The following is a 20,091-nucleotide window of genomic DNA, read 5'->3' as shown; positions in this document are numbered from 1 at the left end:
TTCTTATTAATAAATATGTTTAAGGCTAATGAACTTTCTTCTGGTAACCTATTTAAAAATAGTCCACAGGTTCTGATATGTAGTATTTCACTTTTTTTTTATTCCAAAAATCTGATTTGTATTTCTCATTTCTTTAAAGAATAGTTTAATGTCAGGTTTTACAGTTTTGCATATGAGAAGGACTTGTTAAAATTTGTTGTTAATAATTGCTATTTTTATCACATTGAGATCAGAGAATGTTATTTATAACATTTCTATTCTATAGAACTTGCTGATGTTTTCTCTGTGACCTAATATATAATCAGTTTTTTGCTGAATGTTCTGTTTTGCACATGAGAAGAGGTATATCCCCATAGTTAGGGTATAAGAGTTTTATATATACATGTATTCCAGAAAACTATCTTTTTATGTTATTTACTTTTAAGATATCTTTACTTATTTTTGTCCACAGAGAAGAGTGTGTTATATTATCATTATTAATTGCAGCTTTTAGCATTAAAATGTGTTCTTGATCAGGTCAAAGTCTTTTTGACCAGAATTTTACTTTGTTTGATGCCAGAATTGTAACCTGACTTTTGTTGTTTCCATTTTCCTGATATATTTTTGCCCATCCCTCCATTTTTTAGCCTTTCTGAGTTAATTTGTTTTAGAGAGGCCTCTTTTTTTTTTTTTAAGATTTATTTATTTATTTATTTGACAGAGAGAGAGAGAGATCACAAGTAGGCAGAGAGGCAGGCAGAGAGAGAGAGAGGGAAGCAGGCTCCCCGCTGAGCAGAGAGCCCGATGCGGGACTCCATCCCAGGACTCTGAGATCTGACCTGAGCTGAAGGCAGCGGCTTAACCCACTGAGCCACCCAGGCGCCCCTAGAGAGGCCTCTTTTATCAGCATATACTCAGGTCTTACTTTATGAGTCAAATTAAAAATCTTTTTCTTGTAATAAGTGAGTTAAACTCATTCGTATTTATGGATAGAGCTGCTATGTTTGATCTCAATTCTGTTTCCTTCTTTATGTGATGTAGTTTCTTTTCTCTTTGACTTTTTAATTTCTTTATTATTATTTTTTAATATTTTATTTATTTATTTGGCAGAGAGAGAGAAAGAGAGAGCACAAGCAGAGGGAGAAGCAGGCAGAGGGAGAGGGAGAAGCAGGCTCCCCACGGAGCAAGGGATCCTGATGCAGGGCTTGCTCCCAGGACCCTGGGACCATGACCTGAGTTTGGAGGCAGATGCCTAATGGCTGAGCCACCTAGGTGTTCCATTACTTTGTTTTTTTAAAAAAGATTTTATTTTTAAATAATCTCTCCCCCCAACGTGGGGCTGGAACTCAACCCTGAGATTAAGAGTCCCATGATCTTCCAACTGAGCCAGCCAGGTACCCCTCACTTTTTAAAATTTCTTTCAGCATTTGGGCAGTTTTGTACCCTATTTTAGAGGTTTCTTTTGTAGTTAAGCCTTTTATAGTGCCCCATGTCCCCTGCTTTCTTATTTAACCTGTTAATATCTGCTTTGTCCATTTTTAGAGTTATCCTTCTACTCCCTTTGATGTCCTTTGTAATAATCCTGACTTTATTCTACTTTCCTCATCCCTTTCTCCTCCCATGTAAAAAAAAAAATGATTTATTTAATTATTTTAGAGAGCACGAGCAGGGGGAGGGGCCAAAGAACAGGAAGAGGGAGAGAAGCAGCCTCCCTGCTGAGCACAGAGCCTTTTGCGGGGGCTTGATCCGAGGAGCCCACCCCCCAACCCAAATCATGACCTGAGCCGAAACCAAGAGTCAGTGGCTCAACCTCCTGAGCCACTCAGACGCCCCCTCCTCCCATTTTTAGTTGCTTTTTTCTCCTTACTGTTTTAATGTAATATTCTTCATTCTCCTCTCTTTGTTTTATTTTTATTTTTTAAAAATAAATTTTAGTGATTTATTGATTGGATGCTCTATGCCCAACATGGGGCTTGAACTCACAATCCTGATATCAAGAATTGTGCACTCCACCGACTGAACCAGCTGGCGCCCCATCTTTGTTTTAATCTTAAATCTACAATTAAGTTGACTGTGTATATCAGACTTTTTTCCTGAAGTTTCTCCTATCATCTTGCAGGGGAGGAAAGAACAATCCTCTTTCCTTATACTCTTCTAGGTTCTTGGCTGAGGCTCTGTAACAAAGACGGATTAGCAAGAGAACAGCTTACAAATTTATGTTTCCCTTGACATAGGAGCTTTTGTAAGGAAATGAACAGATTAAACCTATGCTAGGTTTGATGAAGGATGGAAGGCTGTGGGAACTGTAGAAAGACAGAAGGATATGAGCTAAGGGTAGTAAACTGAGGAAAACAGTGAGACCTCTTCACTGGGATTCCTTTTAGTGTCATTCCATCTTGGAGCTAAGGATGCCCTTTCCTCTCCCTATAAGGAGGACATGTCTCTCCTGAGGATCTTATGACCTGCTTCAGGGAAGCCGTGTCTCAAATTCCTTCAGTTTAAAACATTCAGTATGTGAAGGTGCCATTTTGGGGAAGTGTGTCCTGAATCCCATCAATCTCTTGGTTGGGTGAAGCTCTTCTTCTAGTAGATTCCTCACCAAGGGCTCAAGAGTATATTGTTCCTAGAATTCTTGCATGTTTAAAACTTGACAGACAGGGGCACCTGGATGGCTCAGTGGGTTAAGCCGCTGCCTTCGGCTCAGGTCATGATCTTCCTCCCCTCTCTCTCTCTGCCTGCCTCTCTGCCTACTTGTGATCTCTCTCTGTCAAATAAATAAAATCTTAAAAAAAAAAGAAACTTGACAGACAACTTGATTCAATATAAAATTCTTGTTTCACACTGTTATTTCTTGAGGTTTTTTTTTTGTTGTTGTTTGTTTGTTTTGTTTGTTTTGTTTTTAATGGTGCTCTTTTGTGGCCTTGCTTTGAATGTTGATTTTGAGAAGCCTGGTGCCAATCTAACTCCCCTTTCCTTGATTTTTCCCTTTGTAAAAAATAAAAATAAATCAGTTGATTTTTTTTTTTTTTGGCTTGGGGGCCTTGGGTTTTTTAAAATTTGTTTTTAATCTTTAAAGTCTAATCATTTTACTAGAGTATGTCTCATACGAAGGCTCCTATGTCAAGGGAAACATAAATTTGTAAGCTGTTCTCTTGCTAATCCATCTTTGTTACAGAGCCTCAGCCAAGAACCTAGAATAGTATAAGAGGATTGTTCTTTCCTCCCCTACAGTCAGTTTTATGTCATACTAGAGTATGATCATTCTAGGTCGGTTTTCATAAGTACCAAATGGGCCTTTTAAAAACATAAATTGAGATATTCTTTATTTCTAGAATTTTTCTTGGATTATAGTTTTAAATATTTGTTCTGTTCCATTTCCCTGTTTTTCTTTATCAGATTCCCTTATATTTCTCTATCTTATCTATCCTCTATCTTGTTTCTTCTTCTTTTTTTTTTTCTTTAAATTTTATTTAAGAGAGAGAGAGAGAACATGAGAGGGGAGAAGGTCAGAGGGAGAAGCAGACTCCCCACAGAGCTGGGAGCCTGATGTGGGACTTGATCCTGGGACTCTGGGATTATGACCCGAGTTGAAAGCAGTGGCTTAACCAACTGAGCCACCCGGGCTCCCCATATTTTGCTTCTTCTTTACCTATTTCTAATTTAACCATTTCTTCCACTTTTTTCTGTTTTTCCCCTCATTTTCATTTTCTTGGTTATATCCAGTTCTTTCTTCAACGTACTTTATTACATTTTTTATTTCACTCTGTTCTTCCTTATGCATCTCTTAATTTTGCCTCCATTCCAGAGATAATTTTGTTTCTTCAATTTTTCCCCTGAGTTCAATGAAATAGCTTTTGTTTCTTCCTGTTATTTGCTCACTTCTGTCTTTTGGTTGTGAAATTCCGATTCAAGGTGTTTTTCATATGCCCAAACACTTGTTTGAAGATATTTAGTTTGGTTTGAAGTGCTGTGCTAGTTTTCTTCTGCTTTGTCTCTGTTTTTTTATTTGAGGGTTGGATGAGAATTTTGTTCGGGTAGGTGGATATTAATTCTCTCTCTCTCTCTCAGTAGTGTCCTGCAAGGGTCGTCTACTTTCTCCCATTCAGTCCTTGGATGTGGGATGATTTACAAGATTCCTAATTCCAGAGCGCCCTCTTCTGTTAGGAGAGCAAACCATTTTTTTTTTCCTCTTTCTAAGTGGATAGGTGTGTGTGTGTGTGTCCGTGTGTGTGTGTGTGTGTGTGTGTGTGTCCATCTCCGTATGTTGGGGGAGAGGGGTTATCTTCCCAAGTTGTTTGTTTTTTCTTACCTTGCAGGACTCCAATTTTAAACTATTGCTTCGTTCCCTTTCACCCTTCGATCTCCAAAGCGCTTCTTTTCTTTCACCTTCCCTCTCCTCTGTCATGAAGCCTTTCAAAGAATGTTACCGCGAATGAATGCACAGAAGTCCCGTCCTTGTCCAAGTGCTCCGAGTCTCCCAGACTCACAGTCAGTGTTTTCACAGTTAGGGTAGACTTTCTCTCTTTCTGACAGGACTTCAGACCAAGCTTGGGGCTACCCCTCTTTCCGCAGACTGACCCCATCTTCCATGCAGGCTGGCAGCAGAAGGGGGAGCTGCAGCTCGCTGGGAACTGACCATTGTTTTTCTACTTAAAGATAATGTGAAGTTTGGGCATTTCCTTTGTGCTGGGAGTGCTAATGGCTTGGGTTTGGTAGTGTTGTTTGTCCTGCCTTTTCTTTTTTTCTTCTTTCTCTCTGTCTTTCGGGAGCATCTGGGGAGGTTGGCATGGATGTGGCCATTCCCTTGGTTGACCAGAATTCCATTTCTCAGGTTTTATATCACTGAGAATGTTTTGCGCTCTTTATAACAAATACGCTGAGCTCAGATTGGCTTAGATAGCAGGCAAATGCACACAGCTTTGCTGATGACTAGAAATCAGATGCAGGGCATGCCTGGCTCAGTGCGTGAGGCCTCTGTCTCTGGTGGAGGCTGGCTTCATCCCCAGGTGGATGGCAGCAACAGTTTCAGAAGCACAAAGTCCAGATTCCACTGGGTCCTGCCCTAGATTGGATTCCCTCGAAGCTGGGCCTGTTTAGGGTGATTCTTGTACAGATGATATATTGACAGAGTCCTCCCCAGAGACATCTAAGGGAGGTGGCAGGATGTAATGGAGGCAGGCTGCTGGGCAGAGGTGGCGTTTTAGGAGAAGTACAACCTCTGATCTCACAAGGAGCATGAAAAAGACCGCAGAACTTGTCCTGAGGAGGCTGGGACAAGGGGGATTGATTTTCTAGCTGTTTCAGTTGTTGATTTTAACTGGATCATGTTCCCATTCCTGAACCAATTAACAGTCTGATCTGTCTGATCACGACTCGCTTAGACAGGTGAGATGACCCCAAGCTGGGGCATGTCAATGTCCCCTAAGTCAAGTGAGAAAGGAGAGAGTCCTAGAACAGCAGGAAGATGCAATGAGGAGGAAGTGGACGTCAGGCAGGCAAGCAAGTCTACCTCTTGTGCCAGGCACAGGGGCGCAGCAGCGAACACACCTACGAAGGGCCTGCCCTCATGGGCTTTCAGTCTGGCCAGGGAGACACACAAGGAGAAAGCAAGGTGATTCAGGGCTTTGACAGATACTCTGGAGACAAAGCAAGACAAGGGAATAGAGATGTCGTGGAGGGAATCTCCGGTCAAGAGACTGCCTCACTGGGGTGGTAACATTTGAGCTGAGTGTTGGAAAAAGTAAGGAGAGAAGAAGATTCTGGCTGGGGGAACAACAGTGAATGAATGAAAAAATGCCCTCAGGCGGTCAGGATCATTGAGCCAGGGAGGCACTTTGGGGCACAAATGAGGCTGCCCTCATCTGGAGGGAACAGCGTATGCAAAGGCTCTGAGATGAGAGCTCAGAGTTCCTCCAGGAACCCAGGGGGCGCTGTCTGTGGCTGGAGCTGGGTTGGGGGTAGGGACAAGAAGGTGACCAGAGAGGAGAACTGGGAGGGGCTCGTCCCAAGAAGAGGTTTGGCTTATCCTAGGATGCAGGGGCCCAGGACGGATTTTTAGCAAGAGAAGGATGTGCTAAATTTGAGTTTTGTGGGGAGTGGACTGGAATGGGCAGGGATGGGTGCCTTGCTGGGCTGACACAGAGAAATGAGAAGCAAAACAGGCAGAGTTGGGGCGGGAGGGTTTGACACTTAAGAGGCAGGGGACAAGGGTGATGGAGGTTAGTGGCTGGGCCCAGGTGGGAGGTGTGCCCGTGAATCTGGAGGGGAAGCCCCAAACACATGCCCGTCGGTCAATGGCAGGACAGAGTGGGCCCCAGCCAGCCCACAGTGTGGGGGTGACTCCCCTGTCCCCCTTCCCCATTGGCAGGGTTCTGGAGCACCTCAGCAGCCTCTCCAGAGAGGTGAACCTGGACTATGAGCGCAGCATGAACAAAATCAACTTTGACCAGATTGTCTCCTCCAAGCCTGACACGTTCTCCTATGTGACCCTGCCTAAGAAGGAGGAGGAGAAGGTGCCCAGGCAAGGTGAGGGCGGCTGGACAAAGGCGGGCCCCAGGGCCATCTGCCTAGCCAGAGCCCTCCCGCCCTTCCTGTAAGGTGGTCTGTAAACCCAACACTCCAAGCACTTACCCTGCTGCCTCCCCAGCTGCCTAGGGCTTGGGGGAGGGGGCTGGGGAGGTCCACGAAGGCTCTTCTGGGGCACCTGGGTGGTGCAGTCAGTTGAGCATCTGATTCCTGATCTCAGCTCAGGTCATGATCTGAGTCGTGAGATCCAGCCCCAAATTCGGCTCCATGGGCATGGAATTGCTTAAAATGTTCTCTCTCCCTCTCCCTCTGCCCATCTCCCCATCCCCCTCTCTTAAAATAAATACATAAATAAAATCCAGTAGTCTGAGTAGCACAGAAGGAAGCAGGTCATGGGTTAGAGGACAGCAACTGTTCAGAAGTGGACAGAAGGGGTCTGAAGGACATTCAGCAGTAGGGGGCAGGTGGCATTGGTACAGCCCCATTTGACCCATGGCAGACTGCGTCTCCAAGTAGGGACACGAGTTCCCCCAAGCCCTCCTTGCTTTAACTCTTCTGATGCCTGTGCATTTCATTTCCTAGACTTTGAGCTGCCATGTGTGGGAAGTGCCCAGGAAGCTGGGGTCAGGGGTGTGGACAGTGGGCATTCTGAGGGTCCTGGTGCCCACATCTCCTTTGCGTGGTGCTGGGTTATGCGCAGAGTGGGCAGGAGTGAAGGGGGAGAGGGCCTGTGGTTCTCATCTACTTCAAACGGGTCAGGGACGCAGAGGGGCCTGGAGGGGATCCACTTACCCCAGAGTGCGAAGCTGCAGGGCTGCGTCAGCAGGCTGTGGGAAGAGAGGGGTCTGGGGTGGGTATCTCTTTTGGAGGGTGGGTGTCTCTTTGGAAGGAGACAGGAGTTGTAGCTCTCCATCTCTACCTGTAGATCCCTCCTAATCCTTGGTGTGTCCCAGGCCAATCTGACCCTGCCCTCCGCCCCTACCCTTGCAGGGCTGGTGAGTGTTCCCAACTACCCCTTCCGGGAGCAGAAGGAAGACTTCACCTTTGTGTCCCTGCTTACACGGCCAGAGGTCATCATGGCCCTCAGCAAGGTGCGGGCTGAATGCAACAAGGTGATGGGCATGTCCCTGTTCCACTCAAACCTCTCCAAGTACAGCCGCCTGGAGGAGTTCGAGCAGATTCAGTCCCAGACCTTCTCACAGGTGCGTGGGCATCTGGGGCTTGGAGGGCCACACGCAGGCTGGAGCCTTGGAGCTGACTGGCCAGCAGTGAGGCTGTGAGCTCCTGTTTTTAAACCTAGACCTTGTGGGAGGGTGGGTGGGGGTTGCCCAGGGGGATGGTTCATCCCAGAGAGGAGAGGAGAGGAGACCCAGGGTAGGCTCCCTTTCCGGTCACTTTCCATCCAACCCTGGCAGCTTCTGAAGCAGACCCCTTGTCTTGGAAAGGATAACAGGAACTCCACATAGCTGCTAAGGATGGGGGTGTGAGGGAAGAAGGGTATAGCCTTGTGGGAGACCATCACCAGGTAATCCAGGAAAAAAGCTCCCTGTTCCTGTTTCACTCCGTGTGTGTCTCTGCTCATTGGCCGTGTCTCCATCTCTCTGTCTCTCCCTTAGCTGGGGGAAAAGCCCTGCTTCTGCTGCCCCTCCTCCCTCCTTCCCCTAGAGGAGCTCTGGTCCCCAGGATCACGGGAGGGTGTTGGTTGTGGGGCTCGGCCATCTGGGTCCTGAGGCTGCCCCAGCACCCTGGTGTCTAGAGTCCCTGAGTGTGGTGGCTGTGGACAGCAGGTTCCCGGGGGGCCCCACCTAATGCCGCCCATGGCCATTCCAGGTGCAGATGTTCCTGAAGGACAGCTGGATCAGCACGCTTAAGGTGGCCATGCGGAGCAGCCTGCGGGACATGAGCAAGGGCTGGTACAACCTCTATGAAACCAGCTGGGAGGTGTACCTCATGTCGAAACTGCGCAAGCTCATGGAGCTGCTCAAGTACATGCTGCAGGACACGCTGCGCTTCCTGGTGCAGGACTCGTTGGCCAGCTTCTCGCAGTTCATCAGCGACGCCTGCTGCAGCGTGCTGGACTGCCCCGACCACATGGTCTGGGGCGACGACCTCATCAACAGCCCCTACAGGTGGGGCAGGCCGAGCGCAGGTGCTGGGTGGCCAGAAAGGCAGGGGTGGGGGGAATGGGGCAGCCGGGACCAGGGTGCCCAGCACCGCCAGGTCTTGGCAGGGAGAGCCTGGCCCTGGCCCTGGTGGCCAGGGATTGTCCCACCAGCTCTGACTTGCACATCTCTAGGTGGCCTTCATTTTCTCCATCAGTCCCTGAGTTACTCAGTCAAAAGAAATATTCTTTGAGCACTTGTGATAGACCAGGTGGGGGTCTAGCAGAAGCAGAGAGGCAGGACTCCTGCTCTCATGGGGGACACGCAGCAAGCCAGTGAATCAATAGATGGTCACTGCCAAAGTTTGCAGGCGCTGTGACAGACCAGGGTGGGGCAGGGGACTCTGCCAGGGGGTCAGGGTCCTCTGAGTCAAGACCTGAGACTGAGAGGAAAGCAGCCAAGAAGATGTGAGGGGGAGGCACTGGGCTAAAGGCCCAGCACAGGCAGAGGCTCGGAGGGGAGGAAGACCTTAGGGCTGTCAAGGGTGGAAGGGCCAGCAGCTATGGCTGGAGTGGGGGAGGGCTAGTCAGGACAATATGGGAGAGGTCGCAGGGACAGGCCAGATCAAAGAACCTCTTGGGGCCACAGTCGGGGGCTAGATTTATCCTAAGTGTGTTCAGCAGCCATTAGAGGGGAGTTACACCCTCATTAAACAAAGCTCTGGATTTGTGGGAACAAGTGAGGCAGAAGACAAGTCAGACCAAGTTTTCTGCCATTGTCTAGAAAAAGGATGAAGTGACTGGGACTCGGGAGGGGTGCAGATTTGGGGTAGTGCCTGAGTGGCAGTGCTATGGGCCTGGCAGCAGGAGAAGGGGAAGTGGGAGGAGGGGAGGGGAGGAGACAGGCTGACTCCTGTGGTCCACCGCTAGCACCGAGCCCTGAGGGGAGCTGTGTTTGAGATGCCCATAAAGGCAGGTGGGTGATGGATGGCAATCCAGAGTGCAGCAGGGAGGACTGGCTGGGAAGCTTGAGGGTTGTTGGCGTGTAGTGGGCATCTGAAGTCAAAATGGTGGCCTCCCGGGGAGAGCGTGGGTGCCGCAAGGACCCAGGGTCTGGCTGGCCTGCCCTGGATGACCTCAGGACCGCCTGGTGGTGGTCCTCCCTCTTCCCGGTACCTGTGGACCTCTGGGCAAGTGGCAGGGATGGATTAATCTTTGGCTGCTCTGTGTTTTTCCGGTAACTTAGAAAGGTTTCTAGAAGGAGGGAGGAGACAATTTTAATGCATGGAGAAGCTTGAGAACCATCGGGCTGGCAGGGAGGGCAGAGGGCTAGATATGCTGCACACAGGCCTCCTTGGGCACCTACCCACAGTCAGCCTATCACCCGACAGGCCCCGGAAAAATCCCCTCTTCATTGTGGACCTGGTGCTGGATAGCTCAGGGGTGCACTACAGCACACCACTGGAGAATTTTGAGACATCTCTGCTCAACCTCTTTGACAAGGGCATCCTGTCCACGCATGCGGTGCCCCAGCTGGAGAAGGTAGGCCACAGCTCAAGGCCCAGGGCATCTGCTGGCCTGGCTGCTTGTGGCTACCCAGCCACAGGCCAATGGGATTAGGGCAGTTCTACTTGATTTCAGGCCTCCCGCCTGGCCAGCAGAGTGCTCAGACCTTCAATGTTTGAAGGACTCCCTTAATCCTCACCACAAGCTGTGCTGGGAACCATTAGCATCCCCATTTTGTCATGCCCCAAGAGGGCACAGAGCGACCAAGTGTCAGACCTGCGACTGTAACCGGGCTCATTCTTCACCCCTGCCACAGCTGTTCTGGCCCCGATTCCACTCTCTTGATCCCACCCAGCTCCCTGCCTCTCTCTCCAGCTAAGATGTGGACAAAGACTGACTGTCACACTCAGGACCTCCTGCCAGAAGTCCCCACTCATCACACACCCGGTTACATCTCACTTCTCCCGGCCCAAGAGCTCCTGGAACTAGTCCCCTCTTGTCTTCCTTACTGTGTAGCAAGAGCCATCGGTGACCCAGTGGCCTTGTCTGCTCCTTTCCTGGGCTCGGCACGGAGTCAGGCCCGGGTAGAGGAAGACACCGCCCTTGGGTGGGGCTCCGGGGACTTCAGCCCTATCTTAGTCCACAGGGTGCTGGCAGACACCACAGAAAACCCTCTTCCATACCCTCCCCACACTGTCTATGACTGGCCACACAGCTGCCCCTGACCCCCACCGCGCTATCTGTGATTGGTCACACTGCTGCCCTGATTCCCACCATGCTGTCTGTGATTGGTCACGCTGCTGCTCCGACGCTCCCCACGCTGTCTGCGATTGGTCACACTGCTGCGCACGGCCCCCACCGCGCTGCCTGTGATTGGCCACACTTCTGCCTGCTCTGGCTTCAGATCCCATCTCTAATCCCTCTGCCTGAGCCCTGTGGCTCATCCCGCTCTTCACCCTGCCTTTGGCTCTGCAGCTGGTGATGGAGGACATCTTTATCAGCGGCGACCCCCTACTGGAGTCCGTGGGGCTCCACGAGCCACTGGTGGAGGAGCTGCGGGCCATCATAGCCAATGCTGTGCGCAAGGCCATGATCCCACTGCAGGCTTACGCTAGGGAGTACCAAAAGTATCTGGAGCTGAATAACAACGACATTGCCACCTTCCTCAAGTGCGTGCGTACATCTGAGGGCGTCTGGGTGTCGGTGTGATCCCTGGCCACCCACTTACACCCTCTGCCCCTCGTGTGTGTCCACCATCCACAGAGACTACCAGACGTATTGCCCGACAGCCTCGGAAGTACGGGAGGTGGTGCTCACCCACCTTCAGGAAAAAGAGATCCTGGACAACTCGCTGCCCAGCAGTATCATCATTGGGCCCTTCTACATCAATGTCGACAACGTCAAGCAGAGCCTGTCCAAGAAGCGCAAGGCCCTGGCCACTTCCATGCTGGACATCCTGGCCAAGAACCTGCATAAGGAGGTGGACAGTGTAAGTGCCCAGCCACTGACATGCATTCACTCTCGAATCCTCGGTGAGCTCCCATGAATAAGGAAGGTGTCCCTAGGCAGGGCGAGGGCTGTCTGCAGATGCCCAGGCTAATGGAAGAATCTGCCTTGACCCCCAGCCTGTTTAAGGGGAGCTGTCCCATATGGAAGGTCTAAGGAAATAGGGGCTACTATCTCTTTCCCTAGACTTGGAAAGACCTGGGAATCTCTCCCAAAAATGGGCCAGTTCATGGAGCTGGGGACACATCCCATGCATGTGTTGGCTGGGTGCAGGAAGCTAGGGAGGCCTCAGCTCCCCAGCAAGTCAGCTACAGGATGTGGTAGGGTGGGGGCGGTTACCTGTCAGGAGACACTGGGATCGAAGAAGGAGGAGCAGGCCCCAGGAAAGGACAGGGCGGGTACACGGCCTTGCTAGTGCCCTCCGCCCCTCGCCAGATCTGTGAGGAGTTTCGCAGTGTCAGCCGCAAGATCTATGAGAAGCCCAACAGCATCGAGGAGCTGGCTGAACTTCGCGAGTGGATGAAGGGCATCCCTGATAAGCTGGTGGGGCTAGAGGTGAGATGGGTATAAGGGGGACCGGGGGCTGGGCCCGGGGACAGACAGCGGCTGGGAGATGAGGAGCTAGGAAGCTAGAGGAGAGGGAGACACAGAGGATAAGGGGCTTGGGAGGTTACCAGACTGGGTGCATGGTGCATGGCTCCCAGAGCCATGCTATCTGGGAGGCCAGGAGCGTGGGAGGTATAGGACAGGGCCTGGCAGTGGGAGGTGTGGCAGCCTTGGCCTTTGGAGCCCTGAGCCCAGTGCTGGCCGTGGATCCTGCGCCTCTTCCCTCACCCCAGTCCTCCCTCTGTGGAAGAGAGCCACCTTTCCTTAGTGCTCAGCCCCTTTGGGGGTCCCACACATGCAGTTGTCATTACCACCTGTCCGTGCAGGAGCGGATCGTGAAGGTCATGGATGACTACCAGGTCATGGACGAATTCTTTTACAACCTCAGCACAGAGGATTTCAACGACAAGTGAGTGGGAACTTGGTCCCCCTCCCAGAGTGGGGGTCAAAGAGGTGCTGTGACACATGACACATGGCTGTGTGTTCACACCAGAAATGTCACCCAAGATGTCTGAGACCGTGGCTCCACACGGGCCAGGGCCAGGTGGTTGGTGGTGCAGAAGGAAATCACAGGAGCCTCTTGATCTAGGGCCCCTGCTGCCCCCTCACCCTGTCTCCATTCTCTAAAACATTGTCAGCCTGACACACACATGTTCACACAGGCCTGGATTCCCCTTTGTGGGAGGGGCCCTTTGGGATTCTTGGGAGCATGGAGAGCAGACAAAGCTATCCTGGTGATCAGTGGGGAGCAGCACTTGTCCCCACCCAGCTCAAGAGCCTTCTGAGAAACAGCCTTAGGTTGGGACTGCCTTGCCGAGGCCTCCAGAACCCCTTGCCCACTCTGCCTCACAGGCCTGGAAGAGGTTGGCGCTGTCTCCTGGGATCCCTGCCAAGAGCCCCAAGGCACTGGCTTTACAGGGCATCCTGGTACTCAGGCTGGACCTCCCCTAGGGTCAGCATTCCTAGGCCAGATGCCCCAAATTCTACACAGTCCCCCCATTAGCCAGCAAAGGGAGTCAGTCTGATATGAAGGATGCTGGCCTGGTGGGCTTGTTGGTCACCATGGAAGTGCAGACCACAGGCCACTGCTTTGCCTAATGGGAGGTGAGGCACCTCCAGACCCCGGAATGTAAGGGGGGGGGGAGTCTAGCATTACCTGTCTCATTTCTGACATTGTTCCCTGTCTTGCCCCGTCATTGCACTGGGCACCATGGGCCAGCATCTCCCTGGATGCCCACCACAGCTCCCAGACCGCAGGGAGGGACGGCCTCCCCAGCCAGGCAGGCCCACATCCTGACCCTGATGGTGGCAGGGGCTGCCTCCAGCTCACTTCCACTTCCTGGTTGCTTGGCTGTGACTGGTTCCAGCTGCCGCCTGGATTCCCCCAATCTCCCCCTCACCCTGGGTGCCCCTGCCTGGCCAGGCCACCCCATGATTTCATCTGCGACCCCACCCCCACCCAATGCCCACCCCATCCTCTCCAGGTGGGCTGCCAGCAACTGGCCTTCTAAGATCCTTGGGCAGATAGAGATGGTGCAGCAGCAGCACACAGAAGATGAGGAGAAGTTCCACAAAATCCAGATTATGGATCAGAACAACTTCCAGGAGAAGCTGGAAGGGCTGCAGGTGGGGCTGGTTCAGGGCTCCGCTACACCTCACTCCCCACCATGCGCTCTGGGGCCAGGCCTGGCTTCAGGCATGCAGCAGGGGCTGTGGGGATGTTTGGTGGGTGAACTGGTGGGTGGATGAACAAATGGCTGGGGGTGCCTGGGCAGCAAGCTCCAGAAAACTCAGGGTTACAAAGGGTCCCAGCTCTTCCATGGTGTCCTCGGAGCCCCAATAGGTGAAAAAATGGGCACATTTTGTTAAGGATGCTGGGTCGCCCTCTGACCTTGCTATGTCAAAGGGACAATCAGCATGCCTGTGATTGGCCAGGAACCCGCTTACTCCAAGAGAAGAAAATGCCCTCAGAATGGGGAGGTGTTGGGGCCCCGGAGGCAAGCCCGTGGTTGGGGCCCTGGAGGCGTCTGACCCCGTGCTCCTTGGCCCACAGCTGGTGGTGGCTGGCTTCTCCACGCACGTGGAGATTGCACGAGCACACGAGATCGCCAATGAGGTGCGGCGGGTCAAGAAGCAGCTGAAGGACTGCCAGCAGCTGGCCATGCTCTACAATAACCGGGAGCGCATCTTCGGCTTGCCCGTCACTAATGTAGGCCTCCTTGGGGGATGCCGCCCCCTAAGCCCCACAGCTTGAGGAAGATCCCGTGGCATTCGTGGCCATATCTGAACCCAGCTCCTGGCTGGCAGGGCCCTGGCTTTTGGAGGGTGGGACTAAGCAGGCTGCAGAACAACTCCCTAGTCCCAGCCCTCCAGGCGAGGAGACTGGCTGGAATCAGGCAGGAGGCCTCGCAGAGCTACCCGGAGCCCATGTGCAGTGGGGGAAGGGAGGCCAGGCCAGGGCTCATGGGGACAGGAGCAGGAACGGCATCCAGGAGCAAGGAATGGGAGAGGACCCGGCCCAAGAAGGAGCAGTGAGTGTGCAGAGAGCCCGGGAAGCACTCCCGGACAGCCCTGATTGCTCTGGCCCCGCAGTACGACAAACTCTCCCGGATGGTGAAGGAGTTCCAGCCCTACCTGGACCTTTGGACCACGGCCTCTGACTGGCTGCGCTGGTCGGAGAGTTGGATGAATGACCCCCTGTCGGCCATCGATGCCGAGCAGCTGGAGAAGAACGTCATCGAGTCCTTCAAGACCATGCACAAGTGTGTGAAGCAGTTCAAGGACATACCAGGTAGGCAGCCAAGCCAGCCTGTCTCCTCTTTCCTTGCCTGAGCTGGCCGCCTCTCACACCTGCCTGTCCCGCCCCGGCAGCCTGCCAGGACGTGGCCTTAGACATCAGGGCCCGCATCGAGGAGTTCAAGCCCTACATCCCGCTGATCCAGGGGCTGCGCAACCCTGGCATGCGGAACCGCCACTGGGAGGTGCTGTCCAATGAGATCAACATTAACGTCAGGCCCAAGGCCAACCTGACCTTCGCTCGCTGCCTCGAGATGAACCTGCAGGACCACATCGAGAGTATCAGCAAGGTGGCTGAGGTGGCTGGCAAGGAGTACGCCATTGAGCAGGTGTGTGGCCTCCAGGGGGCCCACCCAGCCCCATGGCCTGGGAGGAGGACACTACTGGGTCCCATCCCCGGGGTCATTCCCCAGGCTCGGGGGTTGAGGTGCATTCTGTTCAGTGGGTTAGTCATGGATGTAAAGTGCTTGGTGCAATGTTCACCATCCCTGTCATTACTCAGTTGGCCCAGGGAGGAGCTGATAGTATTACCCTCATTTAACAGATGAATAAATTAAGGCTCAGAGAGGTTCAGCAACTGTCCCGGGTGACATAGCCAGTAAGGGCTCGAACTGGAACCAGAGCTTCTAACCAGCACCTCAGTTGCCTCCCAGAGTAGGTGTGTATGCTGTTCATCGGCAGCACGTGTGATGAGTACCAGCCAACCTTGAATTCAGACAAGGTCCCACAGGGGATTTGGTGGCCAGACCACTGGGAAGTATTTGCCGGACAGCCGTAGTCATGGCTGTGCAGAGCCTGCTCTTCCCTGTCCAGTGCTGGTCATACAGCACATGGGCCAGCACCTTCCCGGGACCCCACCTTGACTTGCCCGCCCCCAACACTAGGCACTGGACAAGATGGAGAAGGAGTGGTCAACCATCCTGTTCAACGTGCTGCCGTACAAGGAGACAGACACCTATATCCTCAAGAGCCCGGACGAGGCCTCGCAGCTGCTTGACGACCACATTGTCATGACGCAGAGCATGTCTTTCTCGCCCTACAAGAAGCCCTTCGAGCAGCGCATCAACTCCTGGGAGAACAAGTTGAAGCTGACCCAGGTGGGCCCTTGCTGTCCTCACATACTTCTCCCTATCCTTCACATAGGCAGCCCTTTAAGGTGTCTGGGTGGGGGATGCCCTTTAAGGGTCGAAGGGGGGGTGCCTCACCCAGGTCTGTGGGCTCCTCCATCTCTGGAAGGCCCCTCCTGCAGGGCAGAGCGTCGAGGGTGAGGCTCTCCATCTCTGAGACTTGTCTACCGGAGGAAGTGATTCTGGATGTGAGGGTGGGGCTGTGTGTGGTCCAGTGCTGCAGCTGGGGAAGGGCAGGAGATACTCGGTCTTGGGACCACTAGGACCTCCAGTCTCAGAAATTTCTGGGCTGGATACGGCAAGGCCCTGAGGCTCCTCAGGGCTGTCTGCTCTGCTCTGAGCCTCTCATTTCTCTCTTATGTGAAGCTGGCGCGGGTTGAAGGGGCCTGGGCACTGGGCACTGCCCCTCTTGACGGCTGTCTGTTGAGCCTTGGAGGATTATCCTGAGGTTGGGCCTACTGGTGTGTTTATTACAGTCCCTTCCCTGGGGCCTTTCTGGGAGCTGCTGAGGAACCTCCAGTAAAGGCCAGCAGCCAAGTGAGGAGGGCTTATGTGTATGCTCCTTGGATCACCCAGAGATGTTTGACTTGGTCAGCATCGTCCCTGGGTCTCCGCCTTTGCTCACACTGCCCCCTCCCCCTGGAGTTCCATCTCTTCCTGCCATCTCCAAGGCTCAGCGTCCAGCAGCCCTCACTGACTCTCCCTCATCTACCAGCAAGGTGGCCCTTGGTACCTCTTACAAAGCCCATCACACATGCTGGGCCCTTAATGACTAGGGGCAGAGCTGGCTATTTCGTGGGCTGTGGGCCCCTTAAGAGCGGGAACCACATCCTGCTTCCCTGTTTTTCTGGATGCCCACATGGGCATCGCCCGGGCCTGGAACGGAACTGGCTGAAGTACACATCACTCGAGGGAGGGAATGAATGAATGAATGAATGAGTTTGCACTGATGGGAAAAGAGAAAAATGCATAGAGAGGAGTTTGAAGGTAGAAGGAGAAAGTGGCTGGTTTTGGAGGTATCTTGCTCTTGGACTGAGGTTCAGAGAGTCTTTTAGGGATCTCGAGCTCAAATCCCAGTACACCTCAGAGACTCCTGGGATCATGGACCCAAAAGTCCTCCCAGGAAAGAGGACTGGTTTGGTCTCCTTGCACTGGGCTCTCCTCTGTGACTGCAGCACTCGCTGGTGTGAGGGTGGTTTTCTCGTAGGGAAGAGCGGCTCCGCTGGGTCTGTTGGAGGCTCAGGGGTCCTGGGGGCATTCGGGCTTCTCTAGAAGCCAGGGCCTCTGTGTAGCCTTGGATCCCTGGAGCCGTGGCTGGCAGGGTCACGTGGAAATCCCCCCCCGCCCCGTGGACACTGGCTCTGCTGTCCAGGGCTCTGCCCAGCACTCCATGGTCTGGTGAGATCTCCAGGTCAGCGGGACAGGACCTAACGTGGACCCCAGGCGCTGACGGTCCCTGCCCTGCCCAGGAGGTGCTGGAGGAGTGGCTGAACTGTCAGCGGGCCTGGCTCTACTTGGAGCCCATCTTCAGCTCGGAGGACATCAATCGGCAGTTGCCTGTGGAGAGCAAGCGCTACCAGACGATGGAGCGGATCTGGAGGAAGATCATGAAGAACGCCTACGAGAACCGTGAGGCGAGCTCGCGTGGGGCCGGGAGGGGATGGTGGGGACCGCCGAGACCCCCAGTCACATTGTTGGCAGCCTCCTGGTCTCTCCTCTCCCTGAACAAGCAAGACTGAAGGACAAGTCCGAGGCCCGTGTCCCTTTGAGGGGACTCCCCAGTCTTGAGAGAGATTCCTCAGAAACACGGTAGTCGGTTTTCCCCTTGAAGATTTAGTCTCCATTAAGATTTTTTTTTAAAAGATTTTATTTATTTATATGGAAGAGAGAGCAAGGAGGGGAGGAGGAGAGAGGGAGAGGGACAAGGAGACTCTGCACTGAGCATGGAGCCCGACACGGGACTCGGTCTCACAAGCCTGAGATCATGACCTGAGCTGAAACCAAGAGTCTGACGCTTAACCAGCTGAGCCACCCAGGTGTCCCTACATTATTAGGATGTTAGGGATTGTACTTACTTCTTTTATTATATATTTAGAGAGAACGTGTCTCGGGGAGGGACAGAGGGAAAAGGGAAAAAAGAATCTGAAGCAGACTCCATGCTGGGCGTGGACCCTGAGGCAGGGCTTGATCCCAGAAATCATGACCTGAGCTGAAACCAAGAGTTGGACGTTCAGCTGACTGAGCCACCCAGGTGCCCCCTACATTAGGATTTTAAAGACTCTGACAAGTCCCACAACAAATAAAATTCCTTGGCTTTGTTTAACCCTAGTTCTTTTTTTTTTTTTTAAGATCTTTTTTATTTATTAGAGAGAAAGAGGGAACATGAGCAGGTGGAAGGGACAGAGGGAGAGGGAAAAGCAGGCTCTCCGCTGAGCAGGGAGCCTGACACGGGGCTCTATCTCAGGACCCCGGAATCATGACCTGCGTCAAAGGCAGACGCTTAACTGACTAAACCACCCTGGTGCCCCTAATTCTAGTATTTTTTATTTTTATTTTTTTACCATAGACTATTTTCTGTGGATTGACAGGGGTGATGGATGTGGGCCCTGGCTCAGGGCCATTTTCCTGCCCTCTCTCCTTCCCAGGTCCTACTGGGGTCTCTGGGCAGTGTGGGTGCCCTCTGAGCCCACCTTGCTGCCTCCCAGTCTGACCGTGCTCACTTCCACTCTCTGGCCTGGGCCGTGCAGGTAATCAGTGTGTGCTCTGACCAGAGGCTCCTGGAGAGCCTGCGGGACTGCAACAAGCTGCTGGACATGGTGCAGAAGGGCCTCAGCGACTACTTGGAGACCAAGCGGGGCGCCTTCCCCAGGTGGGCACCGCCTGGCCCATGCCCACTGTCAGTGCTTGCCCGTGGGGCTGGGGCGTGAGGGTGTCTGACCCACTCCTTCACCCCTCCCTGTGCCCCTGGCAGATTCTACTTCCTGTCAGACGATGAACTACTCGAGATTCTGTCCCAGACAAAGGACCCCACAGCAGTGCAGCCCCACCTGCGCAAGTGCTTCGAGAACATTGCCCGGGTGGGTAACAGGGCCTGGGGTTCAGGTCTGGGAGCTCTGGGGCACCTTCCCAGGGAGGAGAGCTCTTTTCTGGCCCCAAGTCCTTTTAGCAGGAACTGAGGTGGCCCGTGAGATTCCTGGCCCTTGGAGACATCCAGGGCCATTGGGAGGAAGGGCACCTGTAGAACCCCCACCCAGCTCCGTAGAGTCCTGAGGTGCCGACTGGGCCGAGAAACCCAGGAAGCCAGGAAGTGGATGTTCCTGAGTCACCTCATCCTCTCTTTGTCTACAAGGAAGGCCACACAGACCTTTGGGGGAGGGGGACAGGCAAGGCAGGCTTAGCCTCCTTCCCCAACTGGGCTGGGCCGCAGCTGTGGACAAGGCAAACCCCATATGCAATCGGGGGACACAGTGGAGAGGGCAGGGCCAGCCCCAGGGCTGGGGCAGATGGGGCCTCTGGGCACACAGGGGGTAAGGCCGCTCTCACTCCTCCCCTGCCCGCAGCTGCAATTCCAGAAGGACCTGGAGATCACACACATGTACTCGGCCGAGGGTGAAGAGGTGCAGCTGTCCTTTTCCATCTACCCGTCCAGCAACGTGGAGGACTGGCTGCGGGAGGTGGAGCGCAGCATGAGGGCCAGCGTGCGGGACATCATCGAGAGAGCCATCAAGGCCTACCCCACGGTGAGCCATGCCACCTGTCCCAGCACAGCCTCGGTGACCCCCCGCTCCCTCACAGGGTCGCCTGCCCGCCTGCCTGTCTGCCTCATCCTCGGACTCTGCCTTGACCGCTGGAGCTCTTAGTCAGCCGGGGGTTCTCTGGGGGCAGGTGGTCCCTGGGGCTACTGGAGGAGGAATCGGAAAATGGTCCAAAAACTGAGACGTGCCC

General features: G+C 53.2%; 1 protein-coding gene across 5 annotated transcripts in view; it reads left to right on the top strand.

Moving 5' to 3' along the window:
• Positions 1–20,091, top strand: part of DNAH1 (dynein axonemal heavy chain 1) — a 75,435-nt gene that overhangs the window by 18,629 nt on the left and 36,715 nt on the right. For all 5 annotated transcript variants that reach the window (XM_082701614.1, XM_082701616.1, XM_082701615.1 and 2 more), the window contains 17 exons: positions 6,347–6,504; positions 7,495–7,706; positions 8,335–8,633; positions 9,997–10,147; positions 11,087–11,280; positions 11,375–11,600; positions 12,053–12,172; positions 12,550–12,632; positions 13,708–13,849; positions 14,277–14,432; positions 14,816–15,014; positions 15,095–15,348; positions 15,904–16,116; positions 17,616–17,780; positions 18,894–19,015; positions 19,118–19,223; positions 19,707–19,886. In XM_082701614.1, the coding sequence (XP_082557740.1) occupies positions 6,347–6,504; positions 7,495–7,706; positions 8,335–8,633; positions 9,997–10,147; positions 11,087–11,280; positions 11,375–11,600; positions 12,053–12,172; positions 12,550–12,632; positions 13,708–13,849; positions 14,277–14,432; positions 14,816–15,014; positions 15,095–15,348; positions 15,904–16,116; positions 17,616–17,780; positions 18,894–19,015; positions 19,118–19,223; positions 19,707–19,886 (2,980 nt within the window). The remainder of the gene's footprint in view (positions 1–6,346; positions 6,505–7,494; positions 7,707–8,334; positions 8,634–9,996; positions 10,148–11,086; positions 11,281–11,374; positions 11,601–12,052; positions 12,173–12,549; positions 12,633–13,707; positions 13,850–14,276; positions 14,433–14,815; positions 15,015–15,094; positions 15,349–15,903; positions 16,117–17,615; positions 17,781–18,893; positions 19,016–19,117; positions 19,224–19,706; positions 19,887–20,091) is intronic.

Source organism: Mustela nivalis, assembly GCF_964662115.1.
Source record: "Mustela nivalis genome assembly, chromosome: 1".
NCBI lineage: Eukaryota > Metazoa > Chordata > Mammalia > Carnivora > Mustelidae > Mustela > Mustela nivalis.
Note: the sequence above shows the minus strand (reverse complement) of the source record. Positions and strands in the feature narration are given on the sequence as shown.